Source organism: Heptranchias perlo, chromosome 16, assembly GCF_035084215.1.
Source record: "Heptranchias perlo isolate sHepPer1 chromosome 16, sHepPer1.hap1, whole genome shotgun sequence".
Lineage (NCBI taxonomy): Eukaryota > Metazoa > Chordata > Chondrichthyes > Hexanchiformes > Hexanchidae > Heptranchias > Heptranchias perlo.
Window position 1 is genome coordinate 10,395,393 of NC_090340.1, and position 22,898 is coordinate 10,418,290.

The 22,898-nt window shown below is 42.9% G+C and overlaps 1 protein-coding gene across 1 annotated transcript in view; it reads left to right on the plus strand.

Annotated features, from left to right (window-relative positions):
* Positions 1-3,143: 3,143 nt before the first annotated feature.
* The window catches only part of sf3b3 (splicing factor 3b, subunit 3), a 63,852-nt gene continuing 44,097 nt past the window's right edge, over positions 3,144-22,898 (plus strand). Inside the window, exons 1-9 of the mRNA XM_067997645.1 lie at positions 3,144-3,248; positions 8,512-8,649; positions 10,965-11,120; positions 13,919-14,089; positions 15,137-15,309; positions 17,850-17,991; positions 19,724-19,836; positions 21,015-21,152; positions 21,914-22,017. Of these exons, the coding sequence (XP_067853746.1) occupies positions 8,580-8,649; positions 10,965-11,120; positions 13,919-14,089; positions 15,137-15,309; positions 17,850-17,991; positions 19,724-19,836; positions 21,015-21,152; positions 21,914-22,017 (1,067 nt within the window). The 5' untranslated portion in view covers positions 3,144-3,248; positions 8,512-8,579. The remainder of the gene's footprint in view (positions 3,249-8,511; positions 8,650-10,964; positions 11,121-13,918; positions 14,090-15,136; positions 15,310-17,849; positions 17,992-19,723; positions 19,837-21,014; positions 21,153-21,913; positions 22,018-22,898) is intronic.

Here is a 22,898-nt window from a genome sequence, read left to right on the forward strand (position 1 = left end):
GATTCTATGCTGTGTGTCTGTGCTGTGGTGAGGAGGAGTGTGGCAATGCACTCACACATTTTAATTGTGAGTTGTGCTGCTCACCTTGCCACTGTGAGCAGCTCTTAGTACTTGCTGATAATTTATCAAGAGCTTAAAACCACGTTTGACAATCATCCGATGATTAGCTCGTGACTATCCGCCAAGGTGGGGCAGAGGGAGGGGTTAAGATGGTGCCTTTGGAATTGAAGTGGCTTTAGAATGACACTCCTGCTGATGGAAGCTCAGGACCAAGGCAATCCTCCATGGTAGACCTGATTGTTCAGTGCCTGAGCCATGTAGGTCCACAGAACTCCAGGAACCTGTTAATGAGAGACCAGGCAGCCTGGCTCACTAATAGAACCTGGAGTGGGTAGACCCATCACTGGGGGTGGGAATTCTACCCACTTGGCCCCAGATAACCCTGCAGGCCAAAGCCCTAAAGGATGGGATGTTCCTAGCTGGGCAAGAAACGGGAAGCCTTTGAGTGATCTACTTTGGTAAGTTGTGTGGTTTTAGCTGGTTATACCCCAGTAGTGCCCCTGCACACACTTAGGAGTCCATAAGTCTTAGCTCCACCAACCAGCATGTAAGCTCTCTGGAGTTGGATATGTGGCATATGTCCCTGCAGGGAGAGGGTCCCCACGCCATAAAGAGCAAACATGAATTCTGCAACTGGGTGTAGATTTCTCAATAGCTTGAATTGGAGACTCTTAAATGTGGTGATCGATTTCCACAAGTCAGGCACCTGGCTGAACAGAAAATAAGCTTAAGCTTCAAGGCTTCAGTGGTCCTGGGCTAGGAAGGGGGAAAATCAGTCAGTGTTCCCATTCCAGATCACGATCCAATGAATCCTGATGGTGGTGACGATCCGGATTCTTTCCCCTCAGTCTGGTTCAGTAAAAACTGAAGTCGAATACATTTTAAAGTTCAACACATCTTTAATAGCAGGGTTCTTAGTCTGCAGCATTGATTTGGACTCCTGATAGAGTCCCTCTATGCTGGCAGAGCAAGAACAAAAACATACAGAAATCCACACCTTTTTATACAAATCAATAGGGTTGGAACATACTTAACGAGGGTCAACACCAATCACAAGCCGGGCACAGGTTGCCATGCGAGGTTACATTATTTCCGGCCAATCATAAATCGTCCATGTGCTGATCGTGCTGCTGTTAGACATCAAAGGGGATACTTCCTCACCTTCCAACTTGGAATGTTCTTCCCTGTCCCTTCTGTTCCTTATCTCCCAACCTGGAATGTCTTTCAACTTTGGCTAAGCTCGTTACCTATATTGATCTGCCATAAACATGGAGACATTCAGACCAGTCCTTGAATCACATCAAAGACTCTACATTGATAAGACCATGCAAACCTGCTGACTACGCAAACATATGGCCCAGCAGGAGGCCAGGCCATCTGTACCAATCTCAGTTACTAACTAATTAACCCTTTCTAACCATTTTGCATTCTGCTTCTTTGCCACATAGGCATCTTAATATTTTACCGAAAACTGACCACGTAGGGATTCTCAGTGGGTAAAGACAGACTTCAAATTTTACTTACTAAAGTCCAGTTTGGTCTTGGTAAAAGATTAGAAACATAGATTGTATTATTAATGTTTTTGGCATCCTATCTGACCTGAGCTTCCATCCCCATATCCTCTCTATCACAAAGACCGCCTACTTCCACCTCCGTAACATTGCCTGCCTCAGCCCACCTCCCACTGAAATCCTCAGCCATGCCGTTGTCACTTCCAGACTCAACTGCTCCAATGCTTTCTTGGCTGACCTCCCATCCTTCACTCTGTAAACTTAAGCGTATCCAAATTCTGCTGTCCATATTTTATCCTGTACCACGAAGGACATGAAACAGTTAACCTCAATTCATGGAAGGTGCAGTTATCTGAAACTCTGACTCTTGATCAGTTTCTGAAGACACATTAACACTGAACAATGAAACTCTGACCGAGATGAAGAGGTGTGAAATGCCAGGTGGCCCAGCAGGCTGATAACTGAAACTACGTTTGGGGCCCAGATGTGGGATAACGTGACTGGAACACTATAAGAAGGGACGACATCGACACGTGGACACTGCAGTCAGGTGAAGAACGACTGAGACTGGTCATCTCCAGATCCAGGCCTACAATCAACATCGGTAATGACCAGCTGCATGAGTGATTGTAAGTTTCAGTCAAATCATAAAGGGGTTTGTGCTGTGGCTTTGTTGGTCTAATAAACTAACTAATTTGGGTTGAGCCAAAACCTATTTGTCGTGTATATTTTGTTCTTGTAATTCCGGGGTCCAAGAATCATTGTAAGGCGAAAGGGAACTGAACACCTTACACCAAGTCCCACTCATCCATCACAACTGTTCTTGCTGACCGATACTGGCCCCCAGTCTCCCAATGTATCAAATTTAAAATTCTCATCCCCATGTTTAAATCCCTTCATTGCCTTATCTCTCCCTATCTCCATAACCTCTTACAGTCCTATAAACTGTCCGCCCTCTGCGCCACACTCTGCTCCTGACTGTGGCCTCTGCATCCCGCCCTCCCTTCAACCCACAATAAGTGGCATTCCTTCAGCCACCCTCTGGAATTCCCTCCCTAAACCCCTAAGGCTCTCTTTGAAACCCACTTCTTTGATCAGTCTCTTCGTCACTCCTCCTAATAGCTCCATTTTTAATTAATCCTCTGAGAAGCTGAAGTGTTTTAGGACATTTCCCTACCTTAAAGGTGCTATATAAGTGCAAGTTTTGTTGATCTAAGTTCAAATCAAAATAAGAGCAACTACATTTTAGAAATATTGAGCCTATTATTCGAAAGTATTAAATATGTTCATATATTTTGTGGCTGTTATACAATTGTATATAAAGCAATCTTTGTTGTTTGTCTACACATTTCGACCATCCACATAGAGGCCTGGGTAGTGTCTGAACAAGTGCCTGAAAAAATATGTCATACGACAGCCGGTCTTTTAATTGTGTTCATATTTGTAAAACTTGTTATTGAATATAATTTGAAAATATTTTATCTGGAGCATTCTGAATGGTCCACCATCCTATGGACCTCGCTGTGCCTGTTGGTTCAGGCCCCTAGCAGGCCACCCATCGGAGCTTCCGAGGACCCCAGACTCTGGGCGGGCTGGGAGCTGAGGCCAGCGAGTGAGAGGAAAAAATGGAGCGAGGAATCTGAGTGAATATCAGCGGCATCCGGCGTCACACAGCGGGTACCGCGACCTTTCCCGACTCCGGGGACTCTAGCAATACCAACTGTAGCAGTATTGCTGATTATTAGCGGATTGATGGGTGGATTGTGGCGGGCTGCTTGTGTCGCGCGGTGGGGGAGGAGGGCAGGCTTTCGGGCCTAGATAGCAGAGCAGAGTATCCCGCTCATTGTCTTAAGGCGGGAGGTCGGCGAGGCCTCTCTGCGAATTAGACTTCAAGGAGGTGCACACTATTGCTGGTTGCATTTTTTTTTTATTTGTTCTTGTGCACCGCGGTTATTTTAAAATTGCCGATTTTTTTTTTAAAAAAAGCGGATGTCTCGGGGGAATCCAGCAGGATTCACTTTAATTGCCTGTAGCTGGTGGCGTTAAATATGTATTGTGGTGTTTGGGTGTTGGGTCAGAGTTTGAGCTTTTCTAATACATTGCAAGCTGAGGCCGCAGGTTAACGTGCAAGAGCAGCGGGTCAGCAATGTAACGTGGAACTGCGGTCTCAGCTTGCAGTTTGCTGAAAAGGTTCATCCAACCCACCGGTTTGAACACGAGCTCAATGTCTTGTGCACCGTTTGAGGATATGGGTTCATGAAGTACCAAGAGGTGGCTTCAGTGAGCATTGTACTTATTTCGAGCCACGATCAATCATTTAAATATGGCCGTAAAATAATCTGTTGGATCTGTTATTACACTTTCTCCTCGCCTCCGCAAAAAAAAAAAAACCCCCTCCCGAGTTGACCTCCCTTGTTAGTTGTGGGGGCCTGGGGTTTGTATATTAACCTCCTATGTCTCTGCTGTTAATCTGGAGTTTGAGTAGGAAAGGTAAACTCCTTGCCAGTTTCTCTTCAGACTGTGGCTGTATTGTCACTGGGTTAGAGGAACGCCAAATTTAAATTTTCAGTTTGGATTCTGGGACACCAGAACCAGTAAGCAGACTCTGCAAATTTTTTTGTGGGTGTTACCAGTATGCTGTTGGGATAAGGGAGCTGGATTTTGTAGTATGAACATTGGGAGCTGGCTCACAGAGGCCAGGCTCCTTGAATCCAAAGTAAAACGGCATTAGTATAAAACTTTATATAAAGTGTAGGATCTCTTATCTCATCCTATCAGTTGAAGGTCGGAATAGAACAATGTATCTGCTGGAGACTTGTAGCAATGTATAAATAGCATAAATTGTGGTCTTTATGCTGCAGCTAGGTACTGGGCTGGAATGGATTTGCAGCCAACATAGTGTGAAAGGGATACAGATTCCCCTTCCATCTACTTCCTACAATTCTGTTAACATAGCAAGAATGAGACTTTCTGCCTATATACTGAGATCCATGCTTACTCTAAAGGGACTTTATGGAACAGCATAACTTACCTTGTGAATGTGACACTTCCATTGAAACTACTGTCCATAACAGGTAAAATTGATCTCAGTCTTGAATATACTCAATGTCTGAGCATCCAGAGTGCTCTGGGGTAGAGAATTCCAAAGCTTCACAACCCTTTGAGGGAAGAAATTTTTCCCCATCTTGGTCCTAAGTGTCTGACCCCTTACCTTGAGGATATGGCCCCTAGTTTTAGACTCTCCAGCCAGGGGAAACAGCATCTACCCTGTCAAGCCTTCTCAGAATCTTATGTTTCAATGAGATCACCTCTCATTCTTCTATACTCTGGAGAATATAGGCCCATTTTACCCAATTTCTCCTGATAGGATAATTCTCTCATCCCAGGAATCAATCAAGTGAACCTTCGTTGCCCCCTCTAAGGCAAGTATATCCTTGCTTAGGAGATTAAAACTGCACACAGTACTCCAGGTTTGGTCTCACCAGAGCCCATATAATTGTAGCAAGATCTCCTTACTCTTATACTCCAACCCTTTCCAATAAAGACTAACATACCATTTGCCTTCCTAATTGCTTGCTGTACCTGCATGTTAACTTTCTGTGATTCGTGTACAAGGACACCCAAATCCCTCTGACTACTAACATTTCTTAGTCTCTCTCCTTTTACAAAATATTCTGCTTTTCCATTCTTCCTACCAAAATGGATAACTTCACATGTCACCTTCTCGCCCACTCACTTAACCTGTCTATATCTCTCTGCGTCCTCCTCACAGCTTACTTTCCCACCTAGCTTTGTATCATCAGCACTCGGTCTCCTCATCTAAGACATTGATATATATTGTAAACAGCTGAGGCACAAGCACTGATCCCTGCGGCACCCCACTAGTTATAACCTGCCTACCCGAAAATGACCCGTTTATTCCTTCTGTTTTCTGTCCATTAACCAATCCTCAATCCATGCTAATATATTACCCCCAATCCCATGAGCCCTGTTCTTGTGTAACAGCCTCTTGTGTGCACCTTATAGAATGCCTTTTGAAAATCCAAATATACTACATCTATTGGTTCCCCCTTATCTACACTGCTAGTTACACCCTCAAAAAACTCTAATAGATTTGTCAAACATGATTTCCCTTTCATAAAACTGTGTTGACTCTGCCTAATCATAGTATGACTTCGAAGTGCCCTGTTACTTAATAATAGACCGTGTCCTTAATAATAGACTCTAGTATTTTCCCTACTACTGATGTCAGGCTAACTGGCCTGTAGTTCCCTGTTTTCTCTCTTCCTCCTTACTTGAATAGCGGGGTTACATTTGCTACCTTCCAATCCACTGGGACCGTTCTAGAATCTAGGGAATTCTGGAACATCAAAACCAATGCATCCACTATCTCTGCAGCCACCTCTTTTAAAACCCTAGGATGTAGGCCATCAGGTCCTGGGGATTTGTCAGCTTTTAGTCCCATTAATTTCTCCAGTACTTTTTCTTCATTAATCTTTAAGTTTCTCACTCTCGTTAGACACTTGGTTCCCCACTATTTCCGGTATATTTTTTGTGTCATCTACTGTGAAGACAGATACAAAATATTTGTTTAACGTCTCTGCCATTTGCTTATTCCCCATTACAATTTCTCCTGTCTCAGCCTCTAAGGGACCCACGTTTACTTTCACTGATCTTATCCTTTTTACATACTTGTAGAAGATCTTACAATCTGTTATATTTCTTGCTAGTTTACTCTCCTATTCAATTTTCTCCCTCATTATCAATTTCTTAGTTATCCTTTGCTGATTTCAAAAACCCTCCCAATCCTCAGGCTTACTACTCTTTCTGGCAACATTGTAAGACTCTTTTAATCTAATACTATCCTTAACTTCTCAAGTTAGCCACAGTTGGATCACTTTTCCCATGGAGTTTTTATTCCTCAAGGGAATATTATTTGTTGAGAATTATGAATTATTTCTTTAAATGTTTGCAATTGCTTATCTATTGTCATATCTTTTAATCTAATTTCCCAATCTACCTTTGCCAACTCGCCCCTTATACCTACATAATTGGCTTTGTTTAAATTTAAGACCCTAGTTTCGGACTTAACTACATCACTGTCAAACTCAATATGATATTCATCATATTATGATCACTTCTTCAGAGGATCCTTTATTATAAGATTACTAACTAATCCTGTCTCATTGCACAACACTAGATCTAAAATAGTCTGTTCCCTAGTTGGTTCCTCGACATATTCTAGAAAACTGTCTCGGATGCGTTCCATGAACTCATCCTCCAAACTACTTTTGCCAATTTGCTTTGCCCAGTCTATATGAAGATTAAAGTCCCCCATGATTATTGCATTACCCTTGTTACATGCTCCTCTAACTTCCTGATTTATGCTCTGTCCAACAGTCTTACTACTGTTAGGGAGCCTGCAAACTGCTCCTGCCAGTGTTTTCTGCCCCTTTATTATTTCTTAGCTCCACCCAGACTGATTCTACATCCTGATTTTATCACTGCCTTTATCTCATTCTTTATTATCAGGGCCACCACAACCCCCCACTTTTCCATTTTGCCTATCTTCTAAAAATGAGTGCATTTTACAATTACCATGGATGGGGAAATTATGTTTAAATACTTGGATTTGTGAATCCCTACTGAGAACCACTAAGTAGACATGTCAGGTTTCTTTGCAGAGGCCTTTTTCAGGGACCTTTTGACACCCACTTACGTGAGGGTGTTTATTAGGAACTGTGTAGATCAGTGATTTTTGGCAGCTTGTTTGCTGATTCTGTAACTAATTGTTTTAATCAAGTTAGTTTGGTTTGGCAACTGGGTTTCTTTGGTATATGTTCAGCCGTTTGACCTTGTTACATATCTGTCCCCACTTCCTGATGGAGTCGGATATGTGATGTTCTACTGTGTCTCTTTTGCTTTGGCTCACTCTTTCGCTTGTGTGCATGCGTCCTGTCCTTTCCACCTTCTGTGCCACAAATGCTTACCCCTGATAAACAGGACTGATTATACCTGTTTCAAAGCTCCAGCACTTGGTCCTCCGTAGTTGACGATCTCCCTTCCAGGGGACAGTGCCTGATGATTCTGTCTGAGCTGAGGCACTTGGTGTGTGAGAGAATTTAAGGTTCAAAACTTGAATCTTGCTACTTGGTGATATGGAGTGGCAGTGTATTAACTGGTGAAGCCAGCTATTTAGGTCTCCCTGCCAAGCCTATCTTCCACCTCCCATTTACTGTTCTCGCCTGAAGACCTTGACGCATGCTCAGGGCTATGGCTCCACATTCATCATGTGTGAATTTGGGAACCGGCTTTACAAGCGGGCGTGTCCCTTCTCTAACCTGTTGTCCGCTTGTTGGTCCTTTCCAGCTGGAATGATTGAATAGGAAGCGGGAGTGCGAAGACTGGTATGTTTTTCTCTTCATATCCAGGGACTCAGGCTGATTGTTGCACCCTTATTGCACTGGCTGCGATCAGCCAGCTCAGCATGGCCACAGCTCTCCAAACTTCAAAGATTAACAGTTGGTGCTTTGAAATACAGGAAAAATCTAAAAGTTCATTCATTTTTGTGGTGATGGCTTATTTTCGAGCTTTCCTGTTTTAGTATAGTGTTTGAGATTTTTGGCTGGTGAAAATTGTTTACAAACGGAATTAAAGTTACATGCATTTTTTTAACTAAGTGCATTCAGTATTAATGGTCTATTATGGCTTGAAATTATATCCAGAGAACCCATTTTGCTCTCTGTTCATTGATTGCAAAAATATGCACCAGGTTATCAATGAGAGTTCGGGAACTGAGACTGCAAACTTTGAAAAGGGGCCGCAGTAGTCAAGTCTCCCAGTTGCCTTTTGGTGCTGTCTTGTTAAGTTTCAGTTGATTACATAATATCCATCATTTGTATAGCTGCTCAGTTCAATTTTTATTTCCTTCTCTCTGCAGCCATTCTATTAAGCGCTGGAAGTTGGACGTGACCTTTTATACTTGGTGATAACAAAACTAGTGCAGTCATGTTTTTGTATAACCTGACCCTTCAGAGAGCAACTGGCATATCACATGCCATTCATGGAAACTTCTCAGGTGAGGTTCTGCAATTAGGCTGCTGTCCTTTGGCTTTTACTGTTACTATGTTCAACTTATTCTATGAAACTAAAGTAGTTCAGTATCCCATACTTGTTTTTCCCCTCCCAATTTTCTTTCCTCTCCTGAAGGCACTGACCCATGTAGGGAAACTGTTCAGTGGATGCTGGCAGTCCCCGATACCTCACTCTTAGCCGAGGCAGCCAAATCCAATCCTGTGCTCCCTAATGGTCATTAGCACTGCTCCTCCGGTCCTGCACGCTCCACTGTTGTAATGTAGCAAATGTTCCAGCCAGTTTGCACACAGCAAGGTCCCACAAACAGCAATGAGATAATGACCAGATAATCTGTTTCAATGATGTTGGTTGAGGGATAAATATTGGCCAGGACACCGAGGACAACTGCCCTACTCTTCTTCGAAAAGTGCTGTGGCATCTTTTACATCCACCCGAAAGGTTTAACTTCTCATCCAAAACACGGCACCTCCGCCAGTGCAGTGCTCCCTCAGTACTGCATTGAAGTGTCAGCCTGGATTATGTGCTTAAGTCTCTGGAGTGGGACTTAAGCCCACAACCTTCTGACTCAGGTGAGAGTGTGACCACTGAGCCAAGGCCGACTCCTATTACTTCAACATGGTCCCATCTACCCTGTCTAAGATTAGTTTTCTGAAAATGTGAGCATTTTTTTGCAGTTACATATAATGGACATGTGCATGTGTTGAGCAGATTCAAACAGCGGGTGTTTGACGTACTGACGGTTTACGCATGCTGAGTAATTTGGGATAACTTCTTCAAACAGTTGGGACAGATCCTGTTAAGAATCTTGTTTAATATGTTTTTATTTTGTTAGAAAGTTAAGGAACGGCTCGGGGGAAATACTTTCTTTGTAAAGAACTCTTTTTTTAATCCCCACACGCACACACATGCCATTTAGTGAACATTTTCACTTTTCCAGTTTTTTTTTCCTATGGTATGAATTCGGGGCCACCACTCTTTGGAACTGATCTGATGAAGGAGATACACAGGCCAGTGCAGCTCAGAAGGGGAGGGGAGCTGAAACCACAATACTTTCTTTTTAAAAAAAAAAGTTTCACAATGTTTGAAATGTAAGATTATCACACAATACATAGTCACTAGAATCATAGAATCTTACAGCACAGAAGGAGGCCATTCAGCCCATTGTGCCTGTGCCGGCTTTTTGAAACAACTATCCAATTAGTCACACTCCCCTGTTCTTTCCCATAGCCCTGCAAATTTTTCCTTTTCAAGTATGCATCCAATTCTGAGATGAGGAGGAATTTCTTCGCTCGGGGTTGTGAATCTTTGGAATTCTCTATCCCAGAGGGCTGTGGATGCTGAGTCATTGAGTATATTCAAGGCTGAGATAGATAGAATTTTGGACTCTAGGGGAGTAAAGGAATGTGGGGATCAGCGGGAAAGTGGAGTTGAGGTTGACGATCAGCCATGATCGTGTTGAATGGTGGAGCAGCCTTGAGGGGCCGTATGCCTAATCCTGCTCCTATTTCTCATTACGTATTCCCCTTTGAAAGTTATTGAATTTGCTTCCAATAATCTTTCAGAGAGTGCATTCCAGATCAGCATTCCTTGCTGCCTAAAAAAAAATTCTCATCTCCCCCTTGGTTCTTTTGCCAATTATCCAAATCTGTGTCCTCTGGTTATCGATCCTCCTGCCAGTGGAAACCATTTCCCCCTATCTACTCTATCATATCCGGTCATAATTTTGAACACCCTATTAAATCTCCAGATAACCTTCTCTGGGCATTATCGCTTTGCTGTGCGCGAATTGGCTGCCGTGTTTCCTACACTTCAAAAGTATTTCATTGGCTGTAAAGTGCTATGGGATGTCCTGAGGTCATGAAAGGCGCTCTATAAATGCAAGTTCTTTCTTTCTGCTCTAAAGAGAACAACCACGGCTTCTCCAGTGTCTCCACATAACTCAAGTCCTCCATCCCTGGTACCATTCTGGTAAATCTCCTCTGTACCCCTTCAAGGCATTCACATCTTCCTATAGTGTGGTGCCCAGAATTGGACACAGTATTCCAACTGAAGCCTAATCAGTTATTTATAAAGGTTTAGCATGACTTCTTTGCTTTTGTACTCTAAACCACTAGTGGTTTATGCAAAATAAACTCAAGTTCCAGCATTGTTAATCGTGTGGCACTCTGCAGTCTTTGCCCCAGTGGATTATTTTGCAAAACCACCAGCCCTGGTGTAAATCCACTATAACTTTTAATGGCAACTTTATGGAATGGATGTGTTAACGTGATTTGGTCGACACTTGTGTGTTTATTGTAGGCACCAAAATGCAGGAGATTGTTGTTTCCAGGGGGAAGATCTTGGAGTTGCTCCGTCCAGATGCAAATACCGGGAAGGTGCATACGCTGCTTACAGTGGAGGCTTTTGGGATAATTCGTTCTCTAATGGCCTTCAGGTTAACTGGAGGTACCAAAGGTAGGAATCTGTATAAACTTGGGTTCACTTGTGCTGTGGAAGTGTTTGCTATTGCAACAAATTAAAATCCTCCACCTTCTTTCCTGCTTTCTGAGCAATCCTAGGGTGCAATCCCACAGGCATTTGCAGCCCTCCAGTGCCTTGTCCAATGGCTGTTCTTTATGTGCAAGCCCAGACTGTAAATGGCAGGAGGCTATTTGACCATGCAGGACATCACAGCCCAGCCTGATCCTGTCCTCGATGCCATACACATACTTTTTCTGGCACGGGTCTCTACATTATCAGGAGCAAGAACACTGGCTGAATTTCTTAATGTATGTTATTTCTGAACATTTTATTTCTAATCCTAATTGGTGGAGGCCAGATATAGTGTCTCAGGGGTGCTGTGATTGAGATCCGTTAACTCAGCACTGCCTGGGGAGTTGAATCAGGACCCTTCTGGTCTTGTATGGCTTATAGCTATTCTGGGCAGTGCCGTTACTCATCTGTGCCTAATGGATTAGTTCTGCATGCAAGAGCGTGTTGACCGATTGGTTGTGGAGAGCCACTATTCGGTTATCTCATTGAGTAATTGCAAATGCACAAAGCTACAAACAGAAGCAGCTGTCAACTTGAGACTGGATTTCTAATTGCTTTTGATTGATTTGCACAAAGATGCCTTGAGATGGGTCAGCCTTGGGAGCATCCATGAAAATGTTTGAAAACTTGATCAATGTTATTATCATTTAAAATTTAAGAGGGGGTGGGTGATGGAAATTGAGGTAAACAAATGTGGAGAAAAATCTCCCATTTAACTGGGCTGGGCATCAATCTGGATTAATTGCGTATTAACTTAATTTTCTAGCCAACATTTTTAGTTGTCTAATGTACTGAATAGAAAAATCCTTAATTTAAACATTTTGTAATTACAGCTGTTATAGCACAAAGTCTTACAGAAATATTCCACAAAAGGTGCACACATTACTGAGCCTCTTGTGTGGTGGCAAATATTAATACTTAAATTCACCCTTATTTAGGTTTTTTTAGTATTCTAATAGTCATCCTGAATATCTTGCTAATCCCAGCCTCTGGCTCCTGCATTCACTTTTGGAATGCTGCAGGATAATGTAGGAAAGCTGGCTAAAGTCGACACGCCGAGAGAACAGTTAACTGGAGAAGCAAAATTAAGTTGGACTTTGCATGTAGCGTTCAATTCGGAGTGTTGGACCCGAGTGTTTGTCGTGACTGTTCTGTTCTGAGGCAGGGTGGCTTGGGATGGGGGAGCTTAAAATCACACATCCATCACTGTGCGTACGCAAGGAAAGGCTCCCAATTGGTTTTTATTTTCGGGATGTGGGCATCACTGGCACGGCCGACATTTATTACCCATCCCTAGTTGCATTTGAGAAGGTGGTGATTAGGCTTCTGTACAAGTTGTGAGGCCATTTCAGAGGTCAGTTAAGAATAAACTATGTTGGTGTGAGACTGGAGTCACATATAGACCTGACGAAGGAGATAATCTCCGAAAGCTTGTGATTTTCAAATAAAATTGTTGGACTATAACCTGGTGTTGTAAGATTCTTTACATTTGTCAACCCCAGTCCATCAGCGGCATCTCCACATCATCACATATAGACCAGACCAAGTAATGGCGATGGGTTTCCTTCCCTAAAGGATATCAGTGAACCATTTGGGTTTTTTATGACTATCTGAAAGCTTCATGATCACTTTTACCGATAGCGGCTTTTTATGTCTAGATTTTTAAAGTAGTGGATTTTGAGCACTCGTTCTCTAGTCCAGGCCTCTGGATTGCTAGTCCCGTAACATAACCAGTACATTATTGGAAAATATTGGAAAATGTGAGGTTATGCACTTTGGCAGGAAAAATCAGAGAGCAAGTTATTATCTTAATGGCAAGAGGCTGGAAAGTACTGCAGTACAAAGGGATCTGGGGGTCCTAGTACAAGAAAATCAAAAAGTTAGTATGCAGGTGCAGCAGGTGATCAAGAAGGCCAACGGAATGTTGGCGTTTATTGCTAGGGGGATAGAATATAAAAACAGGGAGGTATTGCTGCAGTTATATAAGGTATTGGTGAGACCGCACCTGGAATACTGCATACAGTTTTGGTGTCCATACTTAAGAAAAGACATACTTGCTCTCGAGGCAGTACAAAGGTTCACTCGGTTAATCCCGGGGATGAGGGGGCGGACATATGAGGAGAGGTTGAGTAGATTGGGACTCTACTCATTGGAGTTCAGAAGAATGAGAGGCGATCTTATTGAAACATACAAGATTGTGAAGGGGCTTGATCGGGTGGATGCGGTAAGGATGTTCCCAAGGATGGGTGAAACTAGAACTAGGGGGCATAATCTTAGAATAAGGGGCTGCTCTTTCAAAACTGAGATGAGGAGAAACTTCTTCACTCAGAGGGTGGTAGGTCTGTGGAATTTGCTGCTCCAGGAAGCTGTGGAAGCTACATCATTGAATAAATTTAAAACAGAAATAGACAGTTTCCTAGAAGTAAAGGGAATTAGGGGTTACGGGGAGCGGGCAGGAAATTGGACATGAATTTAGATTTGAGGTTAGGATCAGATCAGCCATGATCTTATTGAATGGCGGAGCAGGCTCGAAGGGCCGATTGGCCTACTCCTCCTATTTCTTATGTTCTTATTACCACAGTATTTAATCAAGAATCAAATTTCTGTAAATAATTGTGCCATCCCTATAACTAGTTGTCTGCGTCAATCAATAATTTCAACTTATTTGATTAAAAACTTTGCAAGCAATTGTCAAAGACTTGATTTCTTTTTGTCCCCAGATTACATAGTAGTGGGTAGTGACTCTGGCAGGATCGTTATCCTGGAGTACCAGCCATCCAAGAATATTTTCGATAAAGTCCATCAAGAAACCTTTGGGAAGAGTGGATGCCGCCGTATTGTACCTGGGCAGTACCTGGCAGTTGACCCCAAAGGCCGTGCTGTCATGATAGGTGAGTGGTAGTGTTGTACGTGGGAACAGGAGCCGGCCATTCAGCCACTCGCGCCTGTTCTACCATTCATTTAGATCATGGCTGATCTGTATCTCAACTCCCATTTACCTGCCATTGTCCCAAATCCCTCATACCCTTGCCTAACTAAAATCTATTGATCTCGGTCTTGAAAAGGTCGTGAGTTAAATGGGAGCAGCAATCTGACTGATAGCGGGTATCACTTAGAAGCCTGGACTGGACCTCACCTAAAATTGTTCATGCACTTTCCAGTGGGAGGCAGTGATCAGGCGCAGGAATCCTGGATAATTTCTCCTGACCTCCCCTCCCCATCAAATTTTGGGGCAGTGAGGGCAACTGTATCGAATCATAGAAGTTACAACATGGAAACAGGCCCTTCGGCCCAACATGTCCATGTCGCCCAGTTTATACCACTAAGCTAGTCCCAATTTCCTGCACTTGGCCCATATCCCTCTATACCCATCTTACCCATGTAACTGTCCAAATGCTTTTTAAAAGACAAAATTGTACCCGCCTCTACTACTGCCTCTGGCAGCTCGTTCCAGACACTCACCACCCTTTGAGTGAAAAAATTGCCCCTCTGGACCCTTTTGTATCTCTCCCCTCTCACCTTAAATCTATGCCCCCTCGTTATAGACTCCCCTACCTTTGGGAAAAGATTTTGACTATCTACCTTATCTATGCCCCTCATTATTTTATAGACTTCTATAAGATCACCCCTTAACCTCCTACTCTCCAGGGAAAAAAGTCCCAGTCTGTCTAACCTCTCAATATAAGTCCAACCATCAAGTCCCGGTAGCATCCTAATAAATCTTTTCTGCACTCTTTCTAGTTTAATAATATCCTTTCTATAATAGGGTGATGTCCCTTGATGAGACCAACTAATAAGAAGTACTGGCTTAGTACTACTCTAGCTGTGTGTTTATCCACTGCGCCTTTTGGGGAGCTGTATATACATTTTTAAGGAGCAATCTGTTTAATGAATGTGCACTGTGGTTCCATGACTTAAATGATTGGTTTGTTACCCAGGTGCCATCGAGAAGCAGAAGCTGGTCTACATTCTGAACAGAGATGCTGCCGCTCGTCTCACCATCTCCTCACCGCTGGAAGCGCACAAAGCAAACACACTGGTGTATCACGTAGTCGGTGTGGATGTGGGCTTTGAAAATCCTATGTTTGCTTGTCTTGAGATGGACTATGAGGTATTTGTCTAGTTTTGGAGAATCTGTCATACTGGACTAGTGCAATAAATTCAAAAATTAATATTAAGCCCCTAGATTCATCTCGTGCCAAGTAATGAAACTGTTTGGAGTTCTCTTTTTCGGACTTGTTTCCTCCCCTTCCAATTTTCTCTCCTGTTCTGTCCTGAAGGCATTGACGCTCTATGGAAGAGTTCCATTAGCTGCCCTCAAAAAGCCATTCTTTGTTTGAACTTATGACAGTGAGTGTTGCATACGAACACACGATTTAAGAGCAGGAGTAGGCCATTCGGTCCCTCGAGCCTGCTCCGCCATTTGATAAGGTCATGGCTGATCTGATTGCAACCTCAACCTTACATGGTTCAATACTAAACTAGGTGGCACTTTACTTGGGGAGCTATTGCTTACAGTTTTTAACATAAACCTTGTGTAAATGGCAAATCTACAGCTCCAACGGTAGAATATTGATTGAGTCCAACCACCTACTTTCACCTCTAACATTGCCTGCCTCTGCCCATCTGCTGCCAAAGCCCTCATTCACACCTTTGCCCCCTCCAAATTTGATCGTTCAAGGCTTCCATTCCTGATTGCAATCGAGTGACCCCTGCTGTATCCTGTATATGGATGCCTGGTGAGGAAAAGATCAGGCTTGGGTGACCACTATTTACACTGCTGATTAAATGATGTGAATCATGTCTCTTCTCCGAAAGTATTTGGGGAAAGTTTTAATTCTCTGATTCAGCAGTCTGTGAGCCCTCCACTGATTATTTGTCACGCTAATTGATGAGCAGAAATTTCCTCCAGTTAACCATTGGGAAAACTGAAGCCTTTGTCTTCAGTCACCACCACAAACTATCTTCCCCAGCTACCAGCACTATCTCCCTCCCTGGCCACTGTCTGAGGCCAAGCCAGACTGTTTGCTTCCTTGCTGTCCTTTTTGATCCTGAGCTGAGTTCCAACCCCATAATCCTCTCCATCACCAAGACTACTAAATTCTGTCCAAGCCATTAATCGCCCCTCCTATTGCCTCCTTTGGCTCAGTGTCCATTTTTGTCTGATGCTTCTGTGAAGCGCCTTGGGGTGTTTTTGTACGTCAGACACGCTACATTAATACTAAAATAAAAACACAAAATGCTGGAAATACTTAGCAAGTTAGGCAGCATCTGTGGAGAGAGAAAGTTACGTGTCAGGACATGGAGTTCTGACAAAAGCTTATTGACCTGAAACGTTAACTCTGTTACTTTCTCCACAGATGCTTCTTGACTTGCTGAGTATTTCCAGCATCTATAGTATTTTGCTTTTGCTGTATTGATACTAGTTCTTTAGGTTATGTGTTTGTGGTGAGTGTATTGTTATGCATTTTGTTGCTTTGCTGCATCAGAGAATGTACAGCAGTGGAACGCTCCCATCTTGGTGGAGTGAGGAGAGAATCAGCGAGAGCAATCCTGGCCTGTATTATCTGTTGTTTGCATTAATAATGACAAAAAGAGCGCAGCTTTGTATCGTGTTTAGATAAGATTTTATAGCCTTGAAGTCGCTCCCACAGATCCATTTTTTAGATATACAGCAGAGCTGAAGGAAGGGGCAGTTTTCTAGGACGCTGGCCAGTGTGTGCTCATGGAGTTAATATTAGTGCAAGAAGATTAACAGTTCTGATTGCAAGGGGAAAAAAAATTGTTTGATTAACCATTGCAATGTGAGTTTAAATCCATGTGTGATTTACTTGTATTTCTCAAGACAACTTCCACCCCTACCCCACCTCTGAAATAGCGCTGTAAAATTAATAGGAATGGAGTGCCCTCTCTGGTCCTGCTCTCATTGTGCAATCATCTTAACTGTTCAGTAATAAGTCTCTCAAATTGGCTTTGCTGCTTGTGCTTATCTCACTGTAGTGCCAACACTGAACACACTGGCCAGTGGCACGGAATGCTTTGCACGAAAATTGGTGTAACAAAAAACCAGCACAGGTTTGATCAGCGGAATAGTAAGCTGCTGTGGTTTAATGGTAGCCAGTTGTATTGGGAACTCCCCACATGGTCTAGTTGGTAAAGACATTGCCTAGCATATCACAGGGCTGTACAGACTGGGAAGGCCCTGGGTTTGATTTCCCCATCTGTGCCAGGATTCCCATTCCTGACTGCTTTCTATTAACGAGCAATGGATGGTGCATGTGTGTGAGCGTAATGGAGTTCGTGTGCATTGCCCTTTGCGATAGAATAGCCTGCCAATGTGTAGGTTCAGAGATCTTGAGCGAAGTACCAGAGGGCATTAGGTGCCTGTCAAATTATGTCTCAGCATGAATTTCTGCCTCCAGAGAGGGGAATAAAATGGGAAAATTTTTTAAAAGAAGTACATCTTATCTCAGTGGCTGTGTTCCATATGGATTTTCAAAATTCAGCAGATTAATGCCGAGTAATGCAAAATCATTCATTGTATCTTCAGTGATAAAATTCTGGGAAGTAAAAGTGAAGCACGAGTGAGTTAAACAAATCATTCGAGCTTGTATTTCCTGCCTTGAACACTTTCTCTTTCTGAATTTGTAGGAGGCAGACAGCGACCCTACAGGTGAGGCTGCTGCTAACACTCAACAGACATTGACGTTTTACGAATTGGACTTGGGCCTGAACCACGTGGTAAGAAAGTACAGTGAACCTCTGGAGGAACATGGCAACTTCCTGATTACAGGTATGCCGAGATTGCACACGGTGAACAGATTGGACTGTACGGCTGAATCCCATTTGGTGAGCCGTAACAAACTGCTGTTTTGATGGCCATATGTTGTCATTTGTGTTCATTCACACCAGTTTCCATTGGCACAATGAAATTAGTTAGTGGTGGAAGACTGGCTGGGGCTGACCTTTCACCTCTGGGCCTTGGATTCAAATTCATCCCAGACTGGTGGATGAAAGTCGTCTTTATTGGCTCTAAAGGTTCTCTGTGAAATGAGATTGAGCAAGTTCAACTCTTTCTATTTGCCCTGGCAATAAGAAAAACTATTCTAACTTGGCATTAATTTGGTAATTTTGCCAAGGCCGCATGTTGTGGGAAATGAAGAATGTCAGTGGTACAGTATGGAATGCCAGTCTGAGTGTGGGGTTGATGAATTTTCTTGGGCAGAGTTGGGGAGCTTTACTATGCATCTAAACCCACACTATACCTAACTGGAGCCTACTTGATAGCACTATATCCCTGAAATGGGACAGAGTTCCACTGTCCAGCACTAGTATCCTCAACCTGAATTGGGAGTCCGATACCCAAATAGACCAGGAAACTATAGCAAAAAAAATTGAGTGCTTTAAGTCCATGACGCACATTGCCTGTCCGAAAGTAGGCAATACAGTTCACTCACTGGAAAAGATCAGTGACTCTAACACTTTTTTTCTCCTTTTTTGTGCCTCACTGTGCTTGGTACACCCCTAACAGGACTCCAACCAAGATGAGTAACAAAACGGTGTGACGAATGGGCATAATATTTTGTATACCGCCCTTTGCTTTGAAACTCCCTGACTTCTGTAATTCTAAGGCGTCAGCAAAGGAGCTTCATTTAAGCAGTGGCGCGCATGATATTCACCCACGAGGGGGTCTATCTCTGAGCGGGTTCCTGACTTCATTTATTTCACCAACACTGTGGTCTGAGAGAAAAGAAGCGTACAATGCTTAGAGGGACCTGGTTGAGGGAGGAGGGAGGGAAGTCCTGATGAGCTTGGTCAGGGAAGTGAGAGAGAGAGAGAGAAGCCCTCTTGTGATAGGAGAGGGATAGAGAGCATCTCTAGTTCTGCTAAGAGTGGAAGGGACACTGGCTATCGGGGCTTATAAAAAGGCTGGTTCTCAGCCTCACTGAGCAACATCATGGGGCATTCACATATCAAGTTAGAAGTTACTGAATTCAGAAATTGTCAGGGAGCTGAGTTAATGGGCTGACTCTTCCAGACAATCTCCTTCACTGGATGTTAGTTCAGCTGTTTCGTGTTCCTGGGCTCGGCAGCTCCTCACAGCCAGATCTCCGGATGTTATCAGCACTCACTGGTTAATTCTAAGTGAACAGCAACATGGTACAGGTCAAAGTTATGTTGAGCTTCACAATTTAAAAATAGAAAATGTTGGAAAAACATAGCAGGCCCGTCAGCATAAGGGGAAAAATAGGACAATGTTTTAGGCAGGGAGACTTCAAGCTCTGACACACGGTCTCTACGCAAAACATAAACCTGTCCTTTCAGATACTGACGGGGCTGCTGTGTTTCCAGGAGTTTCTGCTTTCATTTCTTTTCCTCTTAAATTTCCTTTTTTATTTCAATGAGAATGCTGTATTGAGACTATAACTTTAGAAGTCCCCGTTACTCGGTGCTTATTTTGAAGCTTTAAAATGTATTAACCACTCATTTTGTAACATTTAAGTTGAAATCTTTCTCTACTCCAGTTCCAGGAGGCTCTGATGGACCCAGTGGTGTGCTAATCTGCTCTGAAAACTATATCACATATAAAAACTTTGGGGACCAGCCTGATATCCGATGCCCCATCCCCAGGAGGAGGGTAAGAAGTTTGTTAACTTAATCCATAACTTAATGCTTGCACTATATGGATGGGCACAAATATATCGTTCACTGTTACAGCACAAAAAAGGTATTTCAACTTGTAATCAACTATAATTTGAATACTGAAAACTTGTTGAGGGTATTATAGAAAAAGTTTGCATTTATATAGCGCTTTTCATATCCTCAGGGTATCCCAAAGCGCTTCACCAATTAATTACTTTTAAACTGTTGTCACTCTTGTTCTTGTAGCAAAAAACAGCAGCTCATTTGTGCACAGCAAAGTCCCACAAACAGTAAATGAGGTTAATGAACCAATGATACATTTCTTTTGGTGACCATGGACAAAGGTGGACCGTTGACCAGAACAGCAAAAGAACTCCCTGCTCTTTGAATAGTGCCATGGGATCTTGAAGGGGCAAATGTTTAATGTCTCATCTAAAAGTTGGCACGTTTACAGTGATGAAACATCAGCTTAAATTATGTGGTCCTGGGGTGGGGCTAGAATCCAGAACCTTCTGTCTCAGAGCTACCTCTGAGCAAAACTGACAACTGTAATCAATATTACAGACTGTTGCAGGGTGGTTGTAGTTTGTTGAAAATATTTCTGTTTGGTTATGTTGTGTTTGGTCAGCCGTGCCCCTATGTAGAGTGAGGGAGGGGCTAAATACATGTATATATTTTGGTTTCTAAGTATTTTCGGCCCCTTCCTCAATGTCCGTCCATACAGACCGTGAAGTTCCCAGGTTCAATTCCCAGTCTGTGCTGAGTTTGTTACCTATACTGGAACTGCTTCATTTAGCTTCCAATTCCCTGAGATAGGGAGGGGTAAAATTAGCTGGGTTTTCCGCATCTGGTAAGCGTCCAGTGACCCCTGCTGGAAGTGCACGTGTGGGGACAGAGTTTGGGTTTGGCTGTGGTGGCCCACTGTGGAGTAATATTAACACTGTCTGCTCATAGCTGAAAAATAGCCACTTGGGTGAGGTACTGGAAGATTGTTCTTAACTGTAGAACTGCAGTCAAGCATAGAGATAGGGAGAAAATCTGGTGGGACAGGCAAATGAGACAAAATCAAATTGTTTCATTGATGAAGGTTAAGCTAATGAAATCCCAGCTGACTGAATTTTAGAAATATACAACACGTGGCACTTCAAATATGACTGCTGCTTTCCCTTCCAGAATGACCTGGATGATCCCGAGCGAGGAATGATCTTTGTCTGCTCAGCCACTCACAAGACAAAGTCCATGTTCTTCTTCCTGGCACAGACAGAACAGGGAGACATCTTCAAAATCACACTGGAAACCGACGAGGATATGGTAAGCAGACCTTTAGATTATAGACTCCAGTTCTGTGACTTGGGGACTAAAAATAAAATTCTTGTGGACATATCCAACTCGGCAAACCTTTTTGTGTTTTGGATTTCTGTAGTGTTAGCTTGCACTTTAATATAGTCTGTAACTGATCTGCCTCTATTCATTTAAAAATAATGAATAATTACTTAATCCTGAGCTTTGGTGTGTATTGACCTTTTTTTATAATGGCGGTGTGCTAAGATCTGTAGCCAGGACTGGAATGTACACTGATCCCTGTTCACTGTAATGACAGCTAATCAAAGATGGGCCTATTAAATCAGTCACTCAAGCTAGCAGTTCTTAGTTAGAAAACCCAACACAGTGGCTCTTATAAGGCAGCTGTTTGCTGCAAATCTGATCATCTTTTGGAAAGAAGCACTTGAGATGATTTCTCATTCTTTGCGAAATACAAGGATGAGTAAACTTTTGACAATGCATTTCATTTTTCCCCATGCCCCCAAAAGAATGATGTATGTTTTTAATTTTACTGTTTTTCTGATTTACTGCTGAACCCTTTTTCCGCTCAACAAGTAACTCTGTAAAGCCCAATTGCGTGTAAGACTTGAATGCTGCTTGCGTGCCTGGGGATGCTCTTTTAATACCTCGTGCTCTCCTGGGCAGGACGCGATAAAAATCTAGTGGTGGTTCCTTCTTTCAGCTTTGGGTTCTATCTCTCTTCTGATGGAATTTATGCCCCATTCTCTCTGTTCTTTGTATATTTACAGGTGACAGAGATCAGGCTGAAGTACTTTGACACAGTTCCTGTGTCTACTGCCATGTGTGTGCTGAAGACTGGGTTCCTCTTTGTTGCCTCAGAATTTGGCAATCAGTGAGTATTGGAGTGTTTTACTGTTAATCACGCAGATGTTGTCACAATTGAATAGCTCACTTATTTATATTTTCTGTATTTCTTCCTCTATTCTTCGGCCAAGATGATGAGTAATGAGTTGTTCCAAGTCATCTGATGGTGCTGTTCTGTAAATGGCCACTGAAAGATGGTCCTAAGTGGCCCGGTGTGGCTAAATGTTTTTTTGAATTGCACTGAGAGCGTCAGTCAGTGGCATAACTCGGGTGTATAAATCTTTTTGGGCCACATAGATGCATACTATGGAGCTGAGCAAAGTTTCAATCCAGCTTCAGGTTAACTTGCATATCTCCCAACTTGCTAAACCTAACATGATGGTGTTTTGATTGAGGAGTTATCTATCAACAGCACTAAGAACAGCTCTTTCCGAATCTTCAGGCATATAGACGAACCAGCAAGCAAGAAACATAGATGGAAATTAGAACTAAGTTGTCTGAGCTTTTACAATGAAATTGCTGGGCCTTGGGGCAGCACGTGGCCCATGGGACTCAGTTTGGGTGCTCGTGGTAAAAGAATCCTCTGTGTGGCAAATCAGCAGTGTAATCCTGGCATAGCTTGGTAGAGCACCAGTATTTTTATAGTTCATTTTAACCCCCTCCCATTTCACTCTTTTGCTGTTCAGTCCCTCGGGCCTGTTCCGCCATTCAGATCGATCGTGGCTGATCTGTACCTCAACTCTATTGCCTGTTGTTGCTCCATATTCCTTGATGCACAACAAAAATCTTATCAATCTCAAGCCTTGAAAATTTTAATTGAAGCAGCGTCTATAGCCTTTGGTATACTTTTATGAAGGGATCTTTATCCCCTTTCTAGGGATTGTGCTTCTTTGATCAGAAGTCACAGTA